An 18,221-nucleotide genomic window follows, 5' to 3' on the forward strand; every position below is an offset into this window, starting at 1 on the left:
GCTTGTTTTCTCTAGAAGGGAAGCCCAGGCACGCTTACTAAATGGGAGCGGGGCTGCTCTGCAAACAGGAACACGAGCTAAGTAACGGGGGCCTTTGGGCACCATCTGGCAGGATCTGGGCACTGCATGAACACTTGGAGGTGAGGAGAGTAGGCATGGCCTCGGGACAGAGCTGCTGGGCAAGGACGGAGGGCGAGGAAAACCAAAACTTGAGGGGAGCCAGGAGAATGTGGAGATGCCGCCTCTCACCTGCAGAGGACTCCGGAGATTCCCAAGTCTGAGCATTGTGAATAATGCTAAGTGACAGCTTATCCCTGTAGAGGTGTTGTGTTGGGTACAGGGGTTTGGAGAACACAATTTTACATACAGTTACACGGTGCTAATTCTTTTTAATTGCACCATCTCATTTATCATACAGAGTGAGCCTGTATGAGTATACCAACAAAAACTTACTTCTGCAGCTTCCCCCCCCCACCCCAAGTTCCCATACTATCTAAGTTGACGGAGATCCCTGACTGCAGAAGGGTGGGTTAGTTGTTCAAAGTCGAGTGGTATTATAAGGAAATGGCTCCTAGACTGGTACGAAACCTGTGTGGTGGTAGGCAAGCTAGGAGAATGGACATTTCCAGATATTGCTACTGTTTGCAGGTGGCTAACATGGTGCTTAGGGCTCTTGTTTCAAGAATGACGATCACTCCAAACCTCTGTCTTACATCAGTTAGGGTTACGCTTCAGATGCATATAAATAAATGCTGAAATATGAAATAAGTGAGTGCAGGACATCAAATTGTGCACTCAAATGCACGTCTGCTTCACAGTGCTGTCCCCACTTGCGGACTGAACAACAACACCTTCTTACGGGCCTGCAACATTGAGAAAATGAATAATCATTAACATTTCACAGAGATGACATTAAAATGAGAACTGGGAAGAAATGAGCACATCCATCACTCATGAGAATGGGCTTTGGTCATTGAGAAACACGTAAATGCTGTGAACACATATCGGATGTGATAGAAAATAATGAATAGCTAGCTACTCAGTGGGGGTCCTGCAAAAAAAAATACTATGTGACCATGTAATTAAAGCAACCTTAATTGAGAAATTTCCTAATTTCAGGGTGCCTAACTGTATGTCTTTTATAGTCATTTCATATAGAATTTTGTTGCAAACGCAACACAATTACACCTTCATTATTCTTTTCAAACCTACTTCTTAGTGCTTCAGAAATACGAAGATTCATATGAACTGATGTGAATTTCTGGACAATGAAGAAATCAGTATGTTGCACTTGCACGTTGGCCGTAAGATATAATCCAAAATAAACAGAATCCCTCATTTTGAAAATGTTTACAGAATCACAGTCACCCTCCTGGAGATTCATCTGCAGGAAAATGGCACCAGATTTTGGCAAGGCTCATTTATTATGCTTATACGAGATGCAATAAAACAAGTCTTGCCTGCAGGTATTTGTGCCTGTACTGCAAGGACTGACATAACAGAGGTTCCTTGCCGAATTTCATCTCTCATTTTCTCTGATATTCAGATTTGTTCTGGTTACTTTGGCAGTTTCATAAGTTGTAGACTTCATTGTATGCAATTCCCCCCCTCCCTTCCTAAAAAGTGCTCATAAATCTGTTAAACATGCATGAAATTAAAGGTGCACTTTAACGTCAGCTTCACAGGAAGACCTCCACATGCCTCCCCCCCAAGAACCACCACAACATTGCTTAGGATTATCTATTTATTTATTTAAGTTCAGTTAAAACAAACATACAATGTTTCATTGAAACTGTGTTGCGCTCTCTGCCAACAAGTGCAGTCAGACTGTTGGCCTCTAACAATACAGTGGATATTCACATATGTACACGGATGTACCGTAGGATGCCTGAAGCCGATGGCCTAACAAAGCTGATAGGTCGTAAAAGTTGTTAAATTGCTGCATTCAGGAGATTGTAACATCCATGGTAGATTTTACAGGAAAAGCATACACGAACCTGAACTACGCTTTTTATGGACCCAAGTGATGCCTGTGTTTACTGCAACATATACATTTGTAATAAATACAACCGTAGTGTTTTCCTACACACCTCAGGTGTTAACACGTTACCTCCATTTTTGTAGGTATTCCATGTTGTTGTAAAAGGACCTTTCTTTTGACAGTTGTTACACAGATGTACAACATGAACAACTCATTGAAATGATGTAATATTCAGTAATGAGAGAGGAATATATACATAAATCCCGAATCCCAAACCTACATTATATACATTATACTTACAGTATATACACACATACAATTTATGTACATAGACTATCATAAATATTGAAAAATAGGCTTAGGCTTAATGGATTAATGTTTTATAAATAATGTTACACTTATGACTGAAATATCATGGAAGACGGTAATGTCTAACTGAGGTGACAAAACAGTGGTTTAATACTGAAGCTGCTCTTTCAGGTGGTTTGTTATGTACGTGACTTTAGACAGACAAGTTTCAAAAAAACCATACATTCGAAATCAACCCAGCCAAGTGGAACTCAACTGTTGCAGGTAGAGAGCCAGCCATCAAAGAACAACACAACGCAGAAGCCAGAAATTGCTACACTAGGAGAATTAAGTGACATGTATCATGCAACATTATGAGGTGTCATCACAAAATTTCTTCTCCTCTCTGGCTGCCAAGAAGGACTGTGGAGTGACTTCTCATTTCTACCTCCTCTGCTATGGTTACTGAAAGAAAGGAGGTTATTTTTCACCTTTTTTTTTTTTTTTTTTTTTTAAATACTGGCAAGGGAAGTGTTTCATCCCTTATGTGCTACAAATTGCTCAAAGGTAGACAACATTTTAAACCTCTTCCACCGTTCTACATTTGTGGAGAGGAAGAAGAAAAGCTGCCAAAGTACCGAGGCGCACGCTCAGCACTCCTGTACAGTGATCAGGTATCATGGGATAGTTAGCCACGGATGTCAAGTACCTGAGGCAGAGAAGTACCTAAGGAGCTTTAGTCAGTGCTGACTCCAGGATCGTTAATTGTCAGTTGAGTACCACTGAACTAATGATACAAACAACATAAAAGGAATCTAACTTCTCGTTACAGTTTTACATTACAGACTTAGCGACCAGTACTTATAGCCATGCAGAAGTATCGATACAAAATACCTGCAATTTTTTCATAGATTTTAAATGGCTGGGCAGAGCTTGATGTTATCTGCCAAACAATGACTATGATTTAGATTTGTTCCTGATTGATTCTACAAGAGCAAAAAGTCTTGGGCACTGTCTAATCAATGGAATACAGGCCCCTACTTGTTCCCTCTAACATAAATACCGAGCAGAACATTGTAAATTGGATCTCTAAAACATTAAGTTAGATGAAGACAGCTGACCACATTGCCATGATTATTTCATTAATAATCTCTATCTAGGCTTTTGTACCCAATATCGTTATGTTTGAGAACCTCTTATAAGCCAAGTACGCTGTTACACAAGTGTTATTTCTCTTCAACCTGGGATAAGAACGAGAGATTAAACATGCACTAGAAACAAAACAGCTATCACAACCATACAGCACCTGTTTCATCAGCTAGCTAGCTAGGGCTCATAAGAAACTTACTTATTTCTGAAGCAAACAAGTATGAGATGACTATCCAGTCTATGAGGTTATCTTTAGTACTACTATACAGTATAAATTGGAAGAGGAATCCCAGTTGTGTTCGTGAAGAGAGTTTGTACCAAGCATGAAACACTGGTGCAGTTATTTTGTGGATTTGACTCAGAAACAGAATAGTCAAGTAATTCAAAATCCAATAATGGATAAGTAATTTGAGAAATACTGTACAGTTTTGGAATATCATACAACTAGTAAACTACATTAGGACCTTTTTCTTTTCCTACCGAGTGTTTCAAGATTGGACAGAAAAAAAAACGACAACAAACATTGCTACAACTGACAGTGGACCTTATTAATAAACAGAACTCCAGGAGGGAGTTTTATATCAATGGCATGATATGCTTCAGTGCCATTTAGTTTATATCTACAACAGAAAACAAACAAAAAACAATAAAAAAGCAAAAAACCCCAAACCCTGTCTTACCCAATTGCACTATTAAGTACCTCAAGAAGGGAAATGTCAACACCATCTTTTTGGGTTCTACATTAAGTATGTTTTCCTCAAACATACCTGTTCTAAAAGATCGTTATTTTTTAAAGCTTGAAAATTTGGGTTTCCACACCATTTTTGGAAACAAAGATAACTGTTGTTTAAATTTAAGTATAGTGAAATAGAATTTTGAGGATTATTTTCACTGTACTTCAAATTAATTGAATTTTATGGGAAGCATTTAAAATTAGAGGATTTTGACTTAAATTGGTTCACTTCTAATGACCAAAACAGAAGATATTTTTAAAATAAATTTTCTTCTAGTTATGCCTCTACAGAAAGGCAAACTAGATTTAATTTAGGACACTGATTAAATACTTTTATGAGCTCTTCTATGATATTCTTTCATTCTTTTTAGAAAAAAATGTTTCTTAAAGTCAAAATAGTGCTTTTGAGGTCCATAAGAATTTTTGGTACAAAAAATAATAGTGTTTCTCTTTCTCTCTCTCTCATTGGTTATTTAAACACTTTGCTGTAAATTAAGAGTCACTTCTTACATCAAATGGTTCCATTAGGCACATTCAAGTAAAATAACAAAATATCCAAGTAACAATGACGAAAGCCAAACATGGCTTGATAAAAGTCTACAGAGAGTTCTGTCCATTCTCTGGAATGGAATAAAGTTGTCACTTCCTTCAGCCAGACACTCGTGATTTGATGTCAGTATCCATTTCCATCATGCAGAATAGTTTCTTAAAGGCAGAGTTCAGGTATTCTACAATCAGAAGAACCATCAACAAAGAATCTGCATTTTAAAGGAAGCTGAATAGCTCATTTTCATTCTCAGTAGGTATCTGAGTGAACACTGGCATTTGAAGTGGAGTAGCGAGTATTAGACCAGGTCAGTTAATGGCCATCGGATACATCACTATGGGTCCAATCTAGAATAATCAGTGTCATACACCCAGTCATCACAACTATACCACTTAGAAAGAATAACGCAGCCTGAAAAGAGAAAATATAAAGAAGCGTTATCAGTTTTTGCTAGTGTATCTATAGGTCATGCTCATATAAGCACAAATGCTGCTGCTCATGGGGGAAGGATCAACTATTAAAAAAAATAAACTATCACAGTAAACACTAAGGAGATGGGCATCTGTCTTGTAACTGGGGTCTTTTTTCAAATAATACCTCTTTTTTTTCCAATATAGCAGACCTTACCCTCAACTGAGGGAAATTAACGTAGCTCTGCTGATAGCAGTCAGGCTGTGCCACTCTGCACTGGCTTGACTCCAAGTCAGTCTGAGATCAGTAAAAGCACCAACACCAGTCAGTCAGGAAGACCCCAATGATAGGTGGAGGTAAACTGTCATGAGTTAAATTAGATAAGTAAGTCTTGAAAGAAAATTTAAGGGAGAACCGCAAGGCTTTTTTGGATAGCACTTGTTGGTAAACTGTTGAAAGCTGGTTCTCATCAGCATCAGAATGAACTAAATGTAGCACTATTGTTGAGATGAGGAGATTAAAAGAAAAAAAAAAAAGCCACTGAAGTGAATTGAGCCTTGTGACATCTCTCTCCTCAGTTCTGAGTACCTATCTAACTTCTATATGTTAATTAAAATGACATTCAATGCCAATTCATTGACTTCCTTTACTAGGATTTCAAAGTCATGAAGAAGGAAACTAAAGTTTTTGCTCTGCATTAGTAAAAGCAAGTGTAACCATTCTATATTTGTCTATACATACCCCAATCTTTTGCACTGACTTCATTGGTTCCTTCTTCACTAGTTTGATATAGAAGGCAGAAGGCAGAATAAAGATCAGCATGGCAGCAGCAGATGCACCTGTGTTCACAAAGCACAAAAATAAAATTTTGTGAACAGGTAAACATAAGTGAACAGGTAAATATAATTTAATTAGGTCGTAACTGCATTTTCCAAGACTTAAGGAACTGCCTGAACTGACACGAAAATGCTTACCAATGAATCCGAAGATGTCTCGAATAGTAGGAACAAAGATAACAAGCACGTTGGTAAATGCCAGAAGAACAATTGTAATAGAACAGTGACGCCACCAGCTGAACTCTTTCCCTGCCCACAGTAGCTGGGTAATGGAACTGCGGATCTTTTATTGAGAAGAAAAACGTAATAAAAAAAGACAGATTAGTTTTCATTGTCAAAGTCAGGGAGAGCAACCTGAATTTGACTTTCAAGTGTTTTAACATTTTCCTGAAAACTTCAGATTTTAATTAAAGCTGAAAGAACTGAAAGTAAAAATCTATTCTAAGTCTGCTTTCAGTTACCTAGATTTTAAAAGCAGAGAGTAATAGACTGAGAAAAATTCCAAGGAACAATCTCTTTTTTAACAATAAATCTTTTCTTTTTCTTCCTTTAAATCTAAGGATGCTGTTCAACAATATACAGCTAATTGGCCAGAATTCCTACTAACAATGTACTTACAAAAATATGCTGATTTCTGTAAGCTGGTAACGTAAGTTCTTTTAGAAAGTGGCAATCTGTTCCACCAATTAAATCATATCAGGAAAATGATATAGCTGTATGTCTTTGTATCTACTGCTTTTAAATGTTGGCTATTTATTTATTTCATTTAACAGTATAGAGATATTTCAACAAGCTTATTAGAATAAATTTTCTTTTTTTCCACATTAGAGAAAAAGTCTAGGAATTAATAAATTGAAGTTGCCAAATCAACAAATGACAACAGCAGGACAGATGAAAAAACGGTAGTAAGATTAAAAAAATCACTTACTGGGAAAATAACTACAGGTACGGTAAGGGTTACAGCCATAAGGACAGCGAGACGCACAATAAGAAGAAGAACATCAGGGCCCAGATAGGCAGAGTAGGTATGAAGCAGTTCCGATTCAACATTTCCTAAAAAGAAAGCGGTATTTTAATTAGATGTAGTTAACATAGTTCTCAAGACAACTGCGTCTGCACAATATCCTAAGTGAATCTACAGTTAGAGCAATGTTAACCAAGAACTTCACAGTTCTTGGAAGTACGTCTCCTATTTTATGTGGGGATAACTTGGAGGCAATGAATCTGTTTTAATTCAATTTTAATCCTGTGCCTTAGGCCTAGTTCTACTACTGATCTACTTTTGGGTGCAGGCTTATAGAAATATTAAAAAAATACAGCGTATGTGGAACCCAAAGTAAGAGCTTGTTTGCTCTAACTTAAAAATAATACTGTGGTTTTGCAGAGTATAAATTATTTAAAAGAAAGCAGCGATGGTAATATTTACCATAAAACGTTAGGTATCCAAAGAGAGCAGCCAATAAATACATGAGGAACATGGCAAAAAAAGATACATAGGACACATTCATCATCCTTTTACGGCTTCGGCTATAAGAAGGAGAAAAAGAAATATTGTTAGCAATGAGAGGATGGCGGTTTACACTACTTTGTTTATGCAGTGAAATAATGGGCACATATCTAGCATTTACCCTTTCAGTTCTTCATAGATAGGAAGAATTGCAGGATGGCAGACGAAAGAGAATGTTAAGATTGGGACAGCATAGACAGTCTGAAAAACATAAATATGTATTTTTTTAAATAAGCAGACATTAGAAATACAATAAAAAAATCCATAAATTTCCAGTTTTGACTTAGGTTCTCTCTTTCATTTTTTTCATAAAGACTAGCTATTCTTTATAACTGAAGCTTTGGCAAAAGTGAAGTATCTCAGACCCTGAGATACCAAATACTCTCAAATCTCACTGAAGTCCACGCTGAACTGAATATATTTGTATTTAGAATGATTTCTGCAACTCATCATAGCCTGATCTTGATATTGGCTATTATACATACTTCTTTCCCATGTGTCAAGATTCACCACTGTAATTGAGCTTATTTGTCAGAGTCAAGACTTAAATAAATTAGGTCCTTCTTCCCTTGCGTATATAGTCTTTCAGTGATTTTCAGCACAGAATCTGATTTTCAGTCAGTTACCTGTGAGTTGAAGATGAAGTATTTCGGCTTGCAGGCATCATCGCTTGTTATGTTTTCATCTACCGAAGGTGCCAGTGTCGCATTTATTAATGTCATGTTCACTATGTCACTGCCCATAGGGCAAGGAATCTGAAACATCTTCCAAATTACCTAGAAATAAAGTAACGTATTTATTGTTACTTTGGCTAATGCAATATGTGAAACTTTTCACAAACTCTGTTTAATTCCACTTCAAAATGCAGTTGGAAGTCTACAAAATTATACTTACAACGATCAGGAAAAAGACCATGCAAAGTAAGGAAAAACCACTGGTATAGCCCAAATATCCTGTAATCAAGAAAGATAAAAAAAAAAGTCTAAGATAAAATATTCATGCCATAATAAAATTAAGACAGAGTATTTTCTGAAAGTGATTTCCTTGGATTGCCAGTTTCCTTACATTGCATAAAAAATAAATAACTTATATATCAACTTTCAAATTAATCTCAACCCAGATCTGGAAGTTCTCAAAGACACGTAAGGAAAATGCAGCAGTAAGTTTGTGCTGCTGAACTTCATACACATGTATGTATATATATTTTTAAATAAACTATGTGATTTTTTATTATTATATACTAAATGTGACTATACGACTAATTTTAGTGGAATACCCTCTGCAACAAGTTTGCCTTCCATTCTGTTTGTATTGATTCATTTAACTTGTAGGAATAAATAACTTTAGAAAGCAATTCACATTAAGACTTTCAGTTATTAAAGTTCCAGTACAGGATTATTTGAACAAATAGTGTGCTATCTAAGTTATTCACATATATCACTGAATTACAGACATTTCATGTAAGGCATCTGGTACAAATATTCTACTACTGCTTGGGAACTAGAATGAAAAAGCTGACTTCTATCTACATTGGAAAGACAATTTAACTGCCCAGGGCTAGCATTCTTATTCTTTTGAGACTGTTACAGGATGGCTAGTAACACTACTATACTATTTCACAGCTGACCAAGATAGGTCAAATTTTGTGATTAAAACACAAAGTACTGCTGATCCTTGTTCTAAAGCTTTCCTATCTATTGTCCTTTTGTATTCCACAAACACATCTGTTGCCTTAGAGGCACTCATCTTGACCTTTTTTTTTTTTTTAAATCACGCTGAGAGCAATTACCTAAACACTGAGTAGTCAGATGAGACAAGCTTAAAGACGCTGTCAATTCACACAGCACTCCAAGACTCGAACATCCCATTAGCCATTTCCTCACATTATTTTCAAAGCATTTTTAATTTGATTGTACTCTACTGCTTACCTAAATTTTTCAGTAACGACAGGGGAAGAATGAGGATGACAGACACCAGCAGCACTAAATAGTCGCCATTCAGATACCATTCTCTGTAGGAAAAAGAGTATTTGTAAGTAATCGAAGCATTGAAAAATTACAACATTTGGCAGTTAGTCTCCACACTTATCTTCTCCTACAACATGTGGCTGCTATTTACACAAATACACTATCTAATATCACAAAGGATTAGCATTCAACTTACTACATGGAACTAGAGCCCTACAATACCTTCCTATCTCACCCCAAACCTACATTGTGCCTTTCCTTTAGTGTCCTTTTCCAAAATTAATATGCATCTGGAAGTCAGAAGACAAAAGTAAATGATTGACCAGAAGGAAAGCCAACTGGGATAATCCTTGAAGAATAGTAATTTGCTTAAATGTTGATTCCCAACTCTCCAGATGTATTAGAATACAGCAGGGCCCCAGCAAGGTAACAATCCACTTTAATGGCAATAAAATTCTGTTGGGTGCTCTGCGGGAATTAAAGAAAAACAGACGAGGGCTGGAGTTAAGGCAGTAGCTCAAGCCCACTGGCTGGAAAATATCAAAAAAGCAGTGGGATTCTACTGGAAGCATGTTTAGTCCCTTCCAGTAGGGAAACTATGGTAAGAAACTCGGAAGTTTTTTCCTTCACATTGGTTTTGCCCTTTATTCCATAAAAAGCAAAAGCCATTTTTGATCAAACATTTTAGAGAGCTAGAAGGTGACCATCTTCCTTTGAAACATGGGAAAACAAAGCTGATCTCTGTAAATATAATGCAGTTCCACTGAACTAACAGGAAAACTGATCTTGAGTAGTTTACTGTGGCAGAGCAATCACTTCCTTTATCTGATCCTACAGGAATATCCCATACTCTTTAAGTAATTCAAGTAACACTAAGCATTTATTTCCAAACATTAATACTTCAAATACTGTTAGAAAATATATACAGAATATTTCAAAATTGTATATTATTTAGATAAACAAAATTTAATTACCCAATTGGAAATTTGTGCATTCAAACTCAATGGCTGAATTATAAACCTATTATAAGCCCATATGCTAGTTGAAATATGGAATAACTTTAACAGACTTGCTCTGGATATGTGTAGCAAGTGAAAAAACGATTTGATTCTTTCCCCAGGTTTACCTGGGATAGCTGAATGTAAAAAATGTATTTTACGAAGTTCAGATGTATAGGACATTAATGTGGTAAGCTCTTATTTCTCCATTTATTTTTTAAAGGTAACAGGTAAATCTAAAAGAAATCAGAGCAGACTCATGGCATTTGCGAGTCATAAAAATGTACACACTGTTACTGTGTATGTACAACAAAGAGCATTGGGACTTCCAAACCAAGGACTTAACAGTTTTTCAGTACTGAGGACTGAAGAATGGGACTGCACAGCTTCAAAATACAGCCGAGTATTTTAAAAATCGCAGAACAAACTGTAAAAATGGAGATACTGTTTGTAATATTGTTGTAGAATTCCAGAACATTTTCTTCTACAGTAAGCATTATTTTGGGACATTTAAACAGGTAAGTGCTTACATTTTAGGTACCAGGCTGCCAGAGTGGAATCCATGCCAATGGTAGCCACCCAGCCTCCCCTAAGCAATGCATGGAGAGAGTCAGTTAAATGGGGTCCACAGTTGCTACAGCACTGAGAAAAGATTTACTTTAAATCAGTGTACAGCTACCTAGTATCAGCCAACAAGAAAACACTGTAGATACAAATCTCTCAGACACTGCTGCCTCAGTTGCAGAGCAGCAGCTTTGTTTGTGCAATGCAACTCACAGTGCTGAAACTTCCCTCTTGAATTATAATTGATTTTGAATTCTTCTCTGACGACAGGTCAGTTAAAAATATTTGTCTCCAAGCCCCCTTGTAAGTATTGCCAACTTCCTTAAGAAGTGGAACATAAGGACTTGGATTCAATCAAACGAGGGAAATGAATTGTCCCAGGAATGAACTTGTAAGAACTACGCTATTAAGCAAATCAGGTATTGTATTCTTCATCTGAATACATTAAAAAATAAAAATAAAAAACTAGCACTGTCATCATGACAATATCCACCAGCAAGCTGTATGAACACCAAATGGCTTGAACCCCTTGGGGAACACAGGCAGAAAAATGCCTACCTTCTGAACTCAGGCTTAGGTGTAAGTTGGAGTCTTGAGCTGCTCAGCCCTCTCAAGACTGGGACACTTCAGGACAAGGCACAGAAGTACAACTCTGAAGAGTGAGATTTATAGCACTTAACTCTATCCATCTAAGTTAGGCGTCTTGTTTTAGTTAGCTGTTTTTACATACCCTCTCAATACAGAGTGATATGATAGATCACTCATCGGAGATGCCCAAAACAGGTGTCTAAGTCAGGTGCACTAAACTGACCACTACAACGAACCTTCTCTCTTCAAAGATTATGCAAAGACCAGAGTAATGATGAGCTCAAAATCTACCTTTCAGACCAGTACAGTTAGGTAACATGAACTCTACCCAAGGCATCCTCATTAAGAGCCAAGCAGGAAAGCCACAATGGAGTTAAGTTGTCTCCAGGACTAACTGGCAACGAGTTCATGATTTTGGTCTTGGGCATATGAACTCTTTTAGTTCAGTGTTTAGTCCCCACACCTTTTTTGAAAGCTGCCCCTTATGACATTTATTACATGAGTTCACCTAACTCATACATTCCATCACTTCCCCACAATGTTAACATGAGAAAACCAAAACAATCACTCCAAACTAGTTGGAAGATAATTTAAAAAACAATACATAATAGCATTTACCTTTCCTTATCAAGAGTATGTACTGCCATACATATGTTACATGTACATACATCAACACTTACCTGATGTTCTTTAGAGAACAGCTTTCTGTAATAAGATGCAATACCTGTGTTTTTCTACCCTTTTCCAAGGACAGGCTGGATCTAAATGAAGTGGAGCACTCAGGGGAAGGGCAAACTTACTGTATCTCTGTCTGAGTAAGAAGCTACCCTATGATGTACCGAACGTGGTCTTCATATAAAAATATATACAGTCTCCGTATTTGTTTCTCCTAATAGTTTCTCTGATGAGGAGTTCTAACACCTACCCTGTGTTCTCTTCGATGTTCATAAATGTCTTGATGACCAATGGTAACTCATATTTCACTATGAAGAGGTAGCTTGACATAGCTGTAGGTGAATAACATCATAGATCATTACAAATATAGAATATGTCACAAGATGCAAGAATCACATAACATGTTTCATAACCTCACTTGAACACAAGCAGTTAATGAATACATGTTGTGTGAAAAAAAGTCTCCACAATAAGTAGGGAACAATTATTATTGATGATATAGACATTATAAGATCTTGCCCTCACCTCCAATGTTCTGCATTGTGATTGATCCAGAAGCAGCAAGTTTTCCAGCCATACCAAATGCCTTCATTCCCAATTGTTCATATAATAAAGATCCTAAAAGAAAGCAAAACAACCCATTGGAACGGCATTTCCCCAAAACATAGTATGAGACAAACACCACGCTTGCAAAATAGTACTTCGACATACCTCCTTCATTGGCAGTCTTCAAAAGGAGATGCACTGAATACAAAGAAACTATTGAGACAAATAGCAGGAGTATCCTGGGGGGTGGAAAAACATGCAACTTTTTAATAGCCATAAATGACTTGTCGTAACCTTATTAAATAAAGGCAGATCAAACAATGAAAGAAAAATCGTATTAAAATATTATCTGGGAATAAACTGTAGACTCTAAGGCCAGCTAAAAGCTTTTTGAAAACCCAATTAATGCCTCATTTAAAAGGGATTTTATATGAAAATGCATTTCAGAGGAATACATTTTAGAGGAATTCTAATGTAGAATTAACCTATTCAGTATAAGGTAGCATAACCAAGGACAAGTATCAGGTCATTACAGTTGGATACATTTGATATGAATTATTTAACAAACTACCAATGCAATGGTTTTGTATCACTGTTGGAAACTGCATTTCTCCTGTCTTCCTTGTTGAACAGTATGTCCTGAGTGTATCAGCTAAAACTGCAGCTGAAGTAAAGACTACCTTAGTCATGAACAAATCAGCCTTCCAGCTTAAACATGTAAACATGTTTCTTTTTTTTTTTTTAATGTAAAGATGAAACTGCAAAAGCCTTGACGGACGTACTGCAAATGAACGTATGTTGAGAGCCGTGCACTTAGTCTTCAAATGGAAATGTAAGTTTACATTAAAAAAATACTTCATTGGCTCAAAAGTTATTTTTCCTGCGTGATTACATGGGAATTGATAGTGGCTTGTTTATCTTCTCCACAGATTTTACACGCTGCATATATTACTTGCAGAAACACAGCTTTGAAACACCTAAAATTCTGATCTCTGAAATGAACCACAGCAAATGCACTTCCTGGAGTGGCACACTAGGGGGGAGTTCTTTACAGCTGATGAACACTGTGGAAGACTACAATGTATTCAAAACCCCCTGGCCTTTCTTACACCAAAAGGAGCAAGGTACTTTACTATAAACTTAAGAAGCAGCACATTTGCTAAAAAACATGAAGCTCCTTTTAGAGCTCTCAGTGTAATCTGTCAATTTCCTTTTGTGTCATTGTTAGAGTTGCTGAAATTAGTAAATATAGTACAAAGACGTGGAAACAAGAACATCTAAGAAAAAAGCTTCACAGATCTGTTCAAGGGATCCAGGAAACTTGTGTTAGCGTGCCAATTCTACACCAACGCATGCACACACAAATAAACCTCTGTGTTTCTGACAGGCACAGATTTAACCAGGATTTAATTTAGGCATCAACTAGAAACAGTACAGTGAGATGCGTAAAAGGTTACATTTAATTACATTTAATTAAAACAACACAGGTTCTGGACCCTTTAGTCCTAACCTTGAATAGCTGCTTAGAGCGTTGACAAGATCAGTCAGCAAACTCATCTAGAAGCTCACTCAGTTTCTGGCTTCAGGACCGTATCACTAGTTTATTTAGTACAGCGCTGACAAGTGATTCCACGCAGTCTAAGAATTTACTGTCATAATCAACTGCATCTGGATCTGAATCTGTAACCTAGTTATTAAAAGATGTCTGTAATGCCCTCATTGTCATCATAAGCCCTCAGTATCATTAGTGATTGACAATTCTGCTTTCCCGCATCAGAACTCTACCAACTATATCAGCTCTTGAAGTGTAACACGCTAGTTTATCGTTGAATCGGCACTAATGCAAATAGATTTCAATGCACTATCTGGAAATGAAAGGTAAATAAATGACCTCAGCACCCAATTGTTAATTTGATGGCTTTAAGCATTCTTTCTTCTTCAGAAAAGAAGCCCCCCATCACGTACAAATCTGTTTAGATATTCAACTTTGTACTTCCTTCTCCCTTCATTTTTGTTTCTCCTCAGAGATGTTTAAACGTGCATTATTGTGGCTATCTTATGCCTGCTATAAAACACCTTCAACTGACGTGTGAACAGGTGAAATATCTCTCTATTCTGAATTTATGGCAAATTGTTCCTTCTGCTTAGTATCATCTAAGTGAGTATTAGGATTCCCATTTGCACACACAGTCACCTAAATTGCATGTTGTGTTAGCCAAACTGCCCTCAATATATGAAACATCTCCTTTCCCAGGACATTTAAAAGCACTGTAGGTAACTGTTTCCTCATGCAATTTCCAATTACGCTACTACAGTCTTTTCTTACACCTGAAAGGTTCTGCCAATACAGATCCAGCAATAAGGATATGCTGGTTATTCCACATGCAGAGAGACAGAGATTTTTATAGGTGTAGTTCAAATCAGTTCCCTGAACTGAGTAAAAGCACAGCAAGAAAAAGGACTTCTTTGTTGATGTAAATACATTATTCCTTATAGGCACAATGATGTCAGTGGAGGAAAAGGAGACCCCATCCTTGATCAGTGGTACTGGGACACAGAATTTTATAAGAGCAGAGAAGACCAGATTCACAAAAGACAAAAATAATCCTCTTCCTCCTAGTTTTTTCTTCTAACTCACTACAGCCAAATCCTGTACTTTCTGTGCAATTATGACTTCCAGTAATGACCACGGGAATTTTTCTATTAGTTTTCATTTGAATTATGGACTTTTCAAGGGAAGTCTATCAGTTTCTCATGAAGAATCTACAGCTAACAAAGCAAAGGAAAAGTCACTGTAAATCGTTTTGTAGATTAGAGAACTTGCAATGTAGTTGTTTATCTTTTACAAGTCCCTCCAAACGTATCACAACTGTTCTAATGAAAACAATCCATAAATACTAAAATGCAATCCTGCACCTACGGCAATGACTAGGTTATTTTGTAAAGGTCAAATTTTTACCTCAAACATTTATCCATTATCAGTTACACATCAGAAAGTTGTTTTTTTAATGAACCAAAAGATACTTACACAAAAAGAGCAATTCCAGTGTTAGCCATGGCATAAGAAAGACCAAGGATGCCACTACCCACAATAGCATTGCTCAGATTAAATACTGACATTCCAAAGGAAGTGGTACCCGGATGCTGAGAAAAGGGAGATAGGTCGTAATTAATAGAAAGTCGTTACTCATTTCAGAATTAAAACAAACATCTATTTGGCAAGAAAGCATTTTTCTGGTTTTGAAAGGTCATTACTAGGTACTTACATACTGAGTTTCGTATTTCTTCTTTCCAGCGTTGGAGTCGAGCAAGAAATTCTGATTTTCTGGATCCATATCGGCGTAGTGGCTGGAGAAAACATCGCACGATCAGCGACCATCGCAGACAAACTCGCGCAGCCGCTTCCCGAGTACCGTTTCCATTGGAAAGCAAGGAAAGCGCGCCACCCGCCCGCGGGGAGAGCCCCCCGAAGGCACAGCACACCGCCCGCACACCTCTGCGGCGGCTGCGGCCCCATTCCGTCCCCGCACGCCGCGCCCCGTGCCCGGCGGAGCCCCCTGACCTCTTCATGGCGGCCGGCTTGGTGGGGTAGGGATAGCTGAAATCGTTGCTGTTGGAGCTGTAGCTGCTGCTGTCCTCGTCGGGCGAGATGTTGAACTTGCCCATCTCGGCGCTGCTCATGGCGCGGCGGAGCCCTGCGCGGCGGTGGCGGCCGCTCTTTTGTCCTTGGCGGCGGGGCGGCCGCGCCTGCGGGAAGGGGGGGATGAAGGGGGGGGGGGGGGGGGCGACGTCAGTGCCGCAGCGGGAGCCGCGGCCCGTCACGTGGGCGGCGCGCGCCTGCCCGCCGCCGAGTGGAAAAGTACCAGCGCGCGGGGCGGGGGGCGCGCGGCGCGGGGGCGCGCGCACAAAGGTGGCGGCGCGGGCACGGCCCGGCCCCGGCCCCTCGGATGGGGCTGGGGGATCGCCCTCCTCCCCCCACCCCGCCCCCACCCCCCCCAACACTGCCCCATGTACCGGAGCGGGGACTGATGCAACACCGCCGGGAAATTGTCACAGCGGCCCCCCCCAACTCCTCCCCTCCGGCTTCAGGAGGATAACGCCAGGCTGCGCCGCGGCGGGGCTTTATTTATTTATTTATTTATTTTCCCGTCCCTCACCCTGCCCGGGATGCGGCAGCGGCCGGCGCACAAAGGCCGAGCCCCGCCGCAGCCCCCCCGAGCCGCGCCTTACCTCTGCTGTCGGAACCGGGGCGAGGTTTCCTCGGGGCAACCAGGCGCTCCTCGCAAGGACGAGCAAAAATCCTTCGCTACAAAAGCGGCGGCGGAACGAGCGCCCAGCTAACCCCTAAATAAATAAAGGCAGGGAGGAGGATAAAACTCGCTCGAAGTGCCGGCGGCGCGAGAGGCGGATGAGAAATAGCGTTTCCCGTGGATCTGAGCGCTGCGAGTGCGGCGGCGGCGCTGCCTGTCTGACGGCCCCCGCGGGGCGCCGCCGCTCTTCAGGCAGGAATGCGGCCGCGTCATCGCGGAGGTGCCGCCCGCCGGCACCGCACCGCGCCGCCCCCCGACCGGCCTAGCCCGGCCCTACCCTACCCATCCCTTCCCGGCCCGGCCCACAGGGGTCGGCTGCGTGCGGTCACCGGGAGGCGAAGCCCGGCCGCTGCTTGCTGTGGGGCCGGTGCTTGCGGTACGGGGGGAGCGCTGAAATTCCTGTCAGGGGAGCGCCTCAGGCTGTGTCGCTCCGTGCCCCAGCCCCACACAGGACAGCGGGGGGCACTCCCTCGACGCCTCCCGCCTTGCCCTCGCCTGGACGCGGCCGCTCACGCGGAGCGAGGCCACTCATGGCCCCCGGCTCCACACGGCTGCGTGAGGCGACACGGCCGGGGGGGGGGGGGGGGGGGGGGGGGGGCAGAGCTGAGGTGTGAGGCGCGAAGCCGGGCCGCGACCGTTAGCGCCGCGGAACGTTCCAGAGCGCGCGGGGGGCGGGGTCGGCGCGTGAGCAGCGGGGCCGAAAATTTTCCATCCCCGCAGTGCTGGCCCCTCCCCCATCCGCCATGTGACGTCACTCCCGCCTCAGCCCCCTCCCCCCCCCCCTTCTCCCTCTCCTCAGCCGCTGAGGCGGGGCCGGGGGCGCTGCGGCGCGTTCCCGCCGGGTGCCCGGCGCTGGGGGCCGCTGAGGGGCCCTGTGAGGGGTCCGCGGGTCTTGGCGGCCACCCGAGGGGTTTTGGGGCCGTTTTTCGGCCCCCGACCTCACGGCGTGCCCAGGAGCCAGGTCGCACACCTTCTCCAGTCAGCGCGGCGTTAGGCAGCCGTTAGCAGTGTTTGTGAGGGAGGTCATGCCGACCTCGACGCTGTGGGTTTTGCTCCTGTCTCAACAAACGAGGAGACATCCCTAATGTTTTGGGGACAGCAACTTGTGGAGACACTGGCAG

At 40.8% G+C, this 18,221-nt stretch overlaps 1 protein-coding gene across 3 annotated transcripts; it reads right to left on the reverse strand.

Moving 5' to 3' along the window:
• Positions 1–1,727: 1,727 nt before the first annotated feature.
• On the reverse strand, positions 1,728–17,816 carry SLC38A2 (solute carrier family 38 member 2). 3 transcript variants are annotated; one of them, XM_035544001.2, is made up of 16 exons: positions 17,021–17,816; positions 16,353–16,537; positions 16,057–16,138; positions 15,819–15,934; positions 12,956–13,029; positions 12,770–12,862; positions 12,495–12,576; positions 9,381–9,463; positions 8,347–8,405; positions 8,079–8,228; positions 7,574–7,653; positions 7,372–7,472; positions 6,874–6,998; positions 6,084–6,228; positions 5,851–5,948; positions 1,730–5,109 (listed from the first exon to the last, which is right to left on the reverse strand). In XM_035544001.2, exons 2-16 carry the CDS (start codon positions 16,469–16,471, stop codon positions 5,011–5,013), a joined length of 1,506 nt encoding a protein of 501 aa, XP_035399894.1. In that variant the 5' UTR covers positions 16,472–16,537; positions 17,021–17,816; the 3' UTR covers positions 1,730–5,010. The 3 variants fall into 3 exon arrangements, with proteins under 3 accessions (XP_035399892.1, XP_035399893.1, XP_035399894.1); XM_035543999.2 differs by having other exon boundaries at positions 1,728–5,109; positions 5,851–6,228; positions 17,021–17,765; XM_035544000.2 differs by having other exon boundaries at positions 1,729–5,109; positions 12,770–13,029; positions 17,021–17,285.
• Positions 17,817–18,221: the final 405 nt, after the last annotated feature.

The sequence above is a fragment of the Cygnus atratus genome, chromosome 1 (genome assembly GCF_013377495.2).
Source record: "Cygnus atratus isolate AKBS03 ecotype Queensland, Australia chromosome 1, CAtr_DNAZoo_HiC_assembly, whole genome shotgun sequence".
In the NCBI taxonomy this organism is placed as follows: Eukaryota; Metazoa; Chordata; class Aves; order Anseriformes; family Anatidae; genus Cygnus; species Cygnus atratus.

Bases quoted from the DNA above. Each gene is read 5' to 3' on its own strand.
- SLC38A2 (XM_035543999.2), bottom strand. From the start codon at position 16,471: ATGAGCAGCGCCGAGATGGGCAAGTTCAACATCTCGCCCGACGAGGAC. The intron at 7,654-8,078 runs GTAACTGACTGA...TATGTTTTTCAG, and splicing joins ACTTCATCTTCAACTCACAG to ACTGTCTATGCTGTCCCAAT. The intron at 6,229-6,873 runs GTAAGTGATTTT...TCTCAATAAAAG, and splicing joins TACCTGTAGTTATTTTCCCA to ATCCGCAGTTCCATTACCCA.